Below are 8,175 nucleotides of genomic sequence, written 5' to 3'. Positions count from 1 at the left end.
CAGGGCTGGATGAACACAGCAGGCCAAGCAGCATCATAGGAGCAGAGAGGCTGATGCTGCTTGGCCTGCTGTGTTCATCCAGCCCTGCACCTTGTTGTCTTAAATTTTACAAACCCAGTTTCAGATTAATTTTTGGAGTGAAGATCACTAATTCCCCCATTTGCATTCACCTAGTGGAAAAAGTTAATAAATGGTGAGGTACTAAGAAGTACACAGAGGCAACTAATTGTTTTAAACAAACAAAGTGACAGTACTTTTTCTCTGTCAGGTATCAAGTCTCTCAGGACAGTATGCAGGACCTCAACTTCAGCCAATGCCACCTGAGCCAATTGCTCAGATGTACATGACCACACAATCAGTAATCCATCATTTTCCTTTTCCTCCCCAAGTGCAAACTTTACTTTGGTCTTATTCACTTGAATTCAAGACGCAAATTGCAAAAATCACTTCCATCCTACCATAGCATATTACCGTAACAAAATACAAAATCACACTGCCTTCAGTGATATGTTTATCCAGAAACATTTCAAATTAATTTCAAATGCAGGATATTATGCTACACAAATAAAAGCAGAAATAAAAACATTTTGTACGACAATCAAAAACTTACTGGGGCTTCCGACATCAAAACAGGATGTAGACTAGCTTCAGATTTTATGTGATTCTTATATGTGTGATCTAGAATTGCTTGAAAACTGTCCCAGTCTTCAACTGTAAATACAATAGAAAGTAAGGAATGTTAACAAACAAGCAGGCTTTCAGAAGAAGGGTCCAGACCCGAAACGTCAGCTTTCCTGCTCCTCTGATGCTGCTTGGCCTGCCGTGTTCATCCAGCTCTACGCCTTGTTATCTCAGGCTTTCAATGTATAACCTTTAAAAAAAACTAATCTTCAATCTCGCAGTTGCAAGCTAAAGATGTTATGAGGTAGACAGATTCATAGATCAGACTATTAATATTTCACATTTAACGTGTTATAAAAAAAAATCAACAAGAATGCTTGAAATTTAAAGACTGATGAATTCTGATTAATAGGCATTTAGTATAGGAGTTGGGAGGCCATGTTGTGGCTGTACATAACATTGGTTAGGGCACTTTTGGAATACTGTCTTCAATTCTGGTCTCCCTGCTAAAGGAAGGATTTTAAACTTGGCATAGGTTTAAGGTGAGAGGGAAAAGATTTAAAAGGGACCTAAGGGGCAACATTTTCCTTCGAGGGTGGTGTGTGTATGGAACATTTTGCCAGAGGAAGTGGTGGAAGCTGGTACAATTACAATGTTTAAAAGGCAGCTGGATGGAGATGTGAACAGGAAGCATTGAGAGGGATATGGGCCAAATGCTGGCAAATGGGACTAGATTAACTTAGGATATCTGGTCAGCATGGACGAGTTGGACCAAAGGGTTTGTTTCTGTGTGCTGTGCATCTCTATAACTGTAATACAATGCCCAGGAAAAAAAATTCAAACAAAGCCATACACCTGAGCGCTAGATATAGTTTCAGTAATCACGGAATGGTTTTATCCAAAGTAACATTATTTTATTTGGGAGAAATGGTGAGTCTCATTTATATATGTTAATGTAAATTTGCAATTTGTTGCATGGTGGGGGAGGGGGGTGGTTTGCCTGACATGAAGATATTTCAAATGCGCTTTCAAGCCTACTAAGCAATTTTAGAGCATGGTACTGCTAAATTCTTAGCAAAGCAGCAGATAATTTACACAGATTAAGCTTTCACAAACACCAAATTTTGAACTATTTATTAAGGAATAAATTTTGACCGGGGCACAATGCATGACTCCCTTGCTCTTTGAAGTAAGGCCATGGAATCTTTTATTTCCACCTGAGGGAGGAGACGGAACTTCAGTTTAAGTCTCATTTGAAAGATGGCTTCTCCAACATTAGTGCAGTACCTCAGTACTACAGCAAAGTGTCAGTCTAGATTATATGTTCAAGCCTCTGAATTGAAACCACGTGCCTTTGACTGGAACTCCAGAGAATTTAACGAACTGAGCCAACACTGAAGTTAAGAAAGATGAAGAGGAAAAGCAATATGCAAAAAGCTAGGGGGAAAGGTGGAGACAGTAGTGGTTTGGCAAGGGTTGGAGTGGTCACACAAAAGGTAACATTTGTGACAGGGTGAAAGGCAGGAAAGGTTAAATGACAAAAGCTGTACAGCAAAAGACAATGAGAATAGACAGGTATGTTACAGAGAGGAGTTTGACACCTGTCTGATAATTAACACTGAAACACAGAGAAGCTTGCCTCACATTGTAATCTGTTAAAGGAAACGTGAAAAGTGGTATACCTGCCTCTCACCTCCTAATCTGTTATAAAGGAGAGGTAAATAAAATGAACTCCTGACAGTCGCTCTATAATCAACAAGTAACAATTTATTTATCTAACTCTAACAGTTAAGAAATTAACAGAACTACTAACAAACCAAACAATTCCCCCTTAACTAGTAATATTTGCGAATAAAACAAAATTCTAAAGGTATGTTGTTCCAATAGATACAAGTACCACTTATATAAAATATATTAAAGCTTAATCTCTCGAAATTACAGCCAGGATAAGACCTCCGGAATGTTCTTTGCCTTCTCGCTTTCCTCCAGTCAGGAATGCCTTCCTTCATCAAACTGTTGTGATGAGTATTAGCTGAGAGTGCCGTAGTGCCTTTCTTTAGATGATGCTTACTCTGAGATCTTAGAGATTTCTGTGAGAGCCAGTGATTTTTTCCTTCTTTACAGTTGTTTGCTGTTGAGAGCTGTTCTCTTAAGATATGGCAGTTTGCTCTCACCCCGATTTTCAATGCTCTCTTCTTTTATACCCTTGATGACCTATTAATTTCTTACAATAGGACTAGTCCAAGGCTGTCAAAACCATTAGATCTAAATTTAATTGGGCTTCGGTATCTAGGGCCTGATTTAAATTAATTGGCTAAATTCAAAACCTGTTGCCTTGGTAAAAATGCTGCTTTGCCTGCAAACATACCCCTTTGATACAAATGTTTCAATTCGAGAACTCTCTATACAGCTGCTGCTGCGTGCAGGCTTGGAGACCTAACAAAAAACCTAGTGAAAAAAACACTTTTTTTTGAAAAGGGTTCACGCACTCTCCCCCCTTATTTTACAAACAAATATTCTAACATCCTACCTTCCAATCCACAAATACTGTATCCAATTTTGCAACAGGTACAAGTAAGAAAAACAGAAAGGATATCTCTAAAGGCCAATATGAACAGCACAGCAACAAATTGCTGTTGTCCAAAAAAGGAAAAAAGTCAAGCCAATATAAGAGAAGCAAACAAAATTGAGGTGGAACTTGCAGTGTAACGGAGTTGAACTCAATGTTGAGTTCATATGGAGCAATGAAATTTTTTTAAAATCACATTGAAATGGCTGAAAGATATCCTTGACGGAGCCATGTACTGTAGACGAGGCCAGCGAAGCAGACCTGGGCAAGGTTTTAACTAAATACCAACTTGATTTGAAGTTAGTATTTGTTGGTCACTGCAGACTTATTGTCAGTGACAGAATTTAGCACAGGACTGTGCAAGAATTATTAATCCAGAAGGTAATGGAAACCTAGAGGATAGTGGACCAAGCAATAGCAAAAATAAGGTGAGCAAGTAGAAGTTATCAGCATAACAAACTACAGGCAGTACGAGTTTTGCACTTTAGCGTCACATGAAGACTTATGCTATAAAATAGAAGATCCTTGTGCTGAACTTTATTTGCTTAATGGCAAAAAAAATTGAACTCTTCTACAGATCACATGCTTCACCAAATAAATGCCATCTCAAAATTTTGATGAGAAATCTCTACAGAATCATTTTCCATGATATTTGTTTAGTCAATATACTAAATAATATAAAATCATACGTATATTAATAATCTGCAACAGGCAATGGATTTTTTCAGATTCATTGTGCACGTAATATCCACATTTGTTCATTAATATGGGCGTGATTACATTTGACTCAACCTACAGAATCAGATTTAGAGTTCAAAATTTACTATTTAAAAACGAGTTCAAGAATCACTAACCTCAAGAGTCTTAACGTTATGTAAATAACTGTCATTAGTTTATCGTACATATAGTGATTGATGGGAACAAATTGCAATAGATCCCTTTAGACACTAGTATAAAAGTAGCAATCAACCCCAAGCTGCAGTGTATTAGATGAACTCAGTCATGATGATAGCATGGCCTTAGTAACCTCATTTGGCACAGCCGGTTGGATGAAATCAACCAGTCATTTTGCTTATCTGTAATTTTCATGGGAGAATTAGCGTATGGACATGGTGACGGGCGAACTGGACTTGGTACAATTCTTACCTCTCCCAAGCTTGATTCAACAGCTTGCATGCACTCGCTCCTATGGTTTACACATCAATATGGAGTAACGTAATAAAGAAATCCTATCAGTGAGATTGATCTACAGAGACGGTCAGGATAGAGAAAACTGGCAAGGAGAAAACAGTAATTAAATAGCTAACGTACTCATTCCATTCTTCAAAGGAGAGATAACTTCCATATTTTCCCTTGGAACACGCAAAGAGTTTGTGTCAATGAAATAAGTTGTGCCACTTGACTTTCCTTTGTCTCCTTCTATTTCCATAGGCGCGCTTCCATCATCCCTCTCCAAGAGAATGCCAATTGCCGTTGGAAAGTCTGCCTTTAAAAAAGTTAGATTACCGAGTTCAAAATATATTTTCAGCTAGAGTAGTTTATTCAATATTAGAAATAAAATATACATAAAGTACTATTTAAAGTATTTGTTTACTATAGATAAACAACTTCACATTGAATGTTCATTTAAAAGCTACTTTACCATACAAAAACTTCTTAGAACAGTGTATCATTTAATATCAGAATAATCAAAATACATGCAAGGATACGAATCCCTACTGAATCCTGCGAGCACCCCAGAACTGTTGCCATCACCTTTTAAAGATGCATACAATCAGTATCACTGTTTGTAATAAAGAAAACTGAGGAAACACAAACCAATTTTTACAAATCAAAAGCTGGTTTTTCTGATGGCTCAGCAAGTTTATCTGGTGGAATGAAACACTCAGAAGATAATTAATTCAGTGTCCAGCCTTCAGATTTGGGTTGATGTCTGCTTATTTATAAAAGGGGAAAAAATTATGTTGTAGTGGCTTGAGGGTCAAAGTATCAAGACTGCTTTTCCCCATAAGTGGTGATATAACCATGGAGGCTGGAGGAAACGTGAATGACAAGATGCCAGGCCATGACCAGTGAGTTCTACATCAGTAATTAAAAACTTGGATGCAAGATACAGCTATTGATAATAATTGTAAACTTCTCAGTGAACAAGGAAAGGGCCACAAAGGCAGCAATTTCAGTGGTGAAACAAGAGTAGAGACTGGAGGAATTGATACAGTATGTTGATAAAATAATCATCAGCTGCTGCTAGGTACAGGCGATGTAAAGCCAAGGGTATCTCGCGCTTGGGGTGGATTATTAAACATAGGTTATTTACAGTATTAGGTAGAGGAAAAGGTGCTGCCCATATTGGAAAACTATAAGAACACGAGAATCCATTGAGATAACAAAAGGGTATAAAACTTGTAAATGAAATACAAAAACTTCAGACAATGCCACAAGGTCTATGACAATGTAAGAGTGTGAGCACATGATCTAAATAAACTGTTAATCATTGGCTTTTTTGACGCCATTCAATTAAAACTGGCAGAAAACATGCTTTAGGTTCTGTTTTATAGATGTCAGCTATTCTTCCCTCAAAACATTTTAAGTAAAATCCCTGAAATCTCAATTGCTCGCATGGATGTGATAGTGTCAAATTACCTTTGGACAATCTTCTCCAGCATAGCCAGCCCTGACTGTGTACGACCCAATGTCAAACACAAGGGCACCGACCTCATCTGTGAGAAATTGAAGTGACGTGAGAAAAAAATTTACTTAACAACAACAAAACAACAACATTTGAAGAAAGACACGCAGAAGAAACACTTACCGCAGAAAGAGAACATTTTCAATGTATTTGGAATAATTGATTTATTATTGTTTCTGTATTTTTCAACTTTTACATAAAACATCTACCACCAAATTCCTCTATATGCAATACAAATTACACATTCACCTGCCACAATGAAACATTAATGTAAACTGTAACTGTTTCACTGCCGATTGAGACAAAATTGAGAGAAATTTGATTTCCCAGTGAGCAACATTAAAGGAATTGCACGAGATTTCAAGGCAAGACTCTTGCTGCAACACAGACAAAACAAAATTAAGTATTAGTTCAGTAAGCAACCTATACTCTGAAAGACTAAAAAAATTTCCTTGTTAGTGCTTTGATGACCAAAAGTCTAGCTCCCTAGTTATGCTTTTTTTTTGGCTTTGTCCATTCTATTCGCATAATATTCTCCTGGGAAAATGCCAAAGTGTTCCTGAGGGCTTGCTTCTCTTCATTTCTTTTTGTCTCCAGTAACTAATTCTTGAATGTTTTGTTTACAGTGCAAATTTTCTTGAAAATTGCTAACTCCTGTTAAAGTTAGACAAATATTCCAGGCTCATTTAACTCTTCAGGAACTCTGTCTCTTCAAGCAGAAGATTTGGCACATGGAGGATAGTAAAATGTAGGGTATGCAGGGTAGATTGATCGTAATAGGATAATAGGTCAGCACAACATCATGGGCCGAAGGGCATGTACTGTGCTGTACTGTTCTACGTTTTATTAACATTCCCTAGTGATAAGCCATGGACTTGCTATCTCCATCACTTGGCTCACTCTCTCGGACCTTATCTGCGAGATTCAGCAATATTATAAGAGAACACTCTAAGCCAATCCTACAACAGTTTTGTGTGGGCTTATCTCCTCTCAAAGCCCATCTCCACAGCATTGTGAATCATACGGGTCTTGTGTTGAGGCAGAAACTTTAACTAGTTATCCTTTAAATCCCCAGCTTCATTCTACCTTGAAACTAAATAGACAGTTTAAAAATGCAACTGTTTACAAAACTTGACATTCCTGAAACCTTCCTATGACTTGAGATTAACAGTTGATCCACCATTAGACAAACACTTTGATCAGTGTTCATTCTTCATCTCCAGCAAAACAACCTGGGTCCGACTTTACTTCCAAGCAGTTCACTCTTACCATCAATAGAATTCAGAACCAGTCATATGACTACCTTCATGCCTCCATTTTACTCAAAGACATAATTTTATAAAACCTTATTTTATGACTAAATGCTTACATGAGAAGCTAGAATATGGTTACTGGAATGTGCCAAATATGAGAACAGTAATGTTCAGTGGAATAGGAGATTCAGATTCTGCTCAGTTCTGGCTTTGAACCACACTTAGTAGAGGTTCTGGGAGAATAAAAGGAGTCAGGATGAATCCGAGATTTCTTTTGAACAGTAACTCACTCTTTCTAGTACTGTAAACAGGAGTCTGGAAGCAAAGTGCCAACAAACTTGGAAACAGAGCCATCAGATTTAACCAGGCTTAACTTGAAAGAAGTACCAACATTTTCAAAATACACTAAGAATAAATACAATTCTATAGAATTATAGAACATTTACACTGCATAAAGAGGCCACTTGGCGGCCCATCATGTCTGTGCCAGCCAAAGACAAGGCACCCAGTCAAATCCTCCAGCATTTGGTCTGTAGGTCTGCAAGTTAAGGTACTTGAAATGCACGTGCAGGCACCATTTAAAAGAGCTGTGGATTTTGCTTCTATATCCTTTCAGGCAGCGAGTTCCAGATTTCCACCATCCGGATGAAAAAATTTTTTAACACCTCTCTTCTAATCTATATCAATCACTGAATCACTGTCCTCCCTGCTAATAGAAACAGGCCTTTCCCACTGTCTAACCCAAACCTTCCAGCAGCTTCTGTTGTATCAAAGAGAAAAACCCCAGCTTATTGATTCAATCTCCCCTCAAAGTAACGTTTTTCCAGACCTAGCAACATTGTTGTAAATTTCCTCTGTAGCCTTTAGACCAATTATATCCTTGCTGCAATACAATGACCAAAACCTTACTTAAGAGATAGTAGGAACTGCAGATGCTGGAGAATCTGAGATAACAAGGTGTAGAGCTGGATGAACACAGCAGGCCAAGCAGCATCAGAGGAGCAGGAAAGCTGACGTTTCGGGTCTAGGCCCGAAACGTCAGC

At 37.9% G+C, this 8,175-nt stretch overlaps 1 protein-coding gene across 1 annotated transcript in view; it reads right to left on the bottom strand.

The window, feature by feature from the left end:
* actl6a (actin-like 6A) overlaps nucleotides 1–8,175 on the bottom strand; it is a 21,686-nt gene that overhangs the window by 1,997 nt on the left and 11,514 nt on the right. The window contains exons 3-5 of the mRNA XM_048604595.1: nucleotides 5,834–5,910; nucleotides 4,502–4,676; nucleotides 611–711 (exon numbers count right to left, since the gene is read on the bottom strand). Coding sequence (XP_048460552.1) covers nucleotides 611–711; nucleotides 4,502–4,676; nucleotides 5,834–5,910 — 353 coding nt within the window. The remainder of the gene's footprint in view (nucleotides 1–610; nucleotides 712–4,501; nucleotides 4,677–5,833; nucleotides 5,911–8,175) is intronic.

This window comes from Rhincodon typus, chromosome 13 (assembly GCF_021869965.1).
Source record: "Rhincodon typus isolate 14 chromosome 13, sRhiTyp1.1, whole genome shotgun sequence".
Classification (NCBI taxonomy): Eukaryota; Metazoa; Chordata; class Chondrichthyes; order Orectolobiformes; family Rhincodontidae; genus Rhincodon; species Rhincodon typus.
The sequence above is the reverse complement of the archived record's forward strand: the minus strand, read 5'-3'. Positions and strand labels throughout refer to the sequence as shown.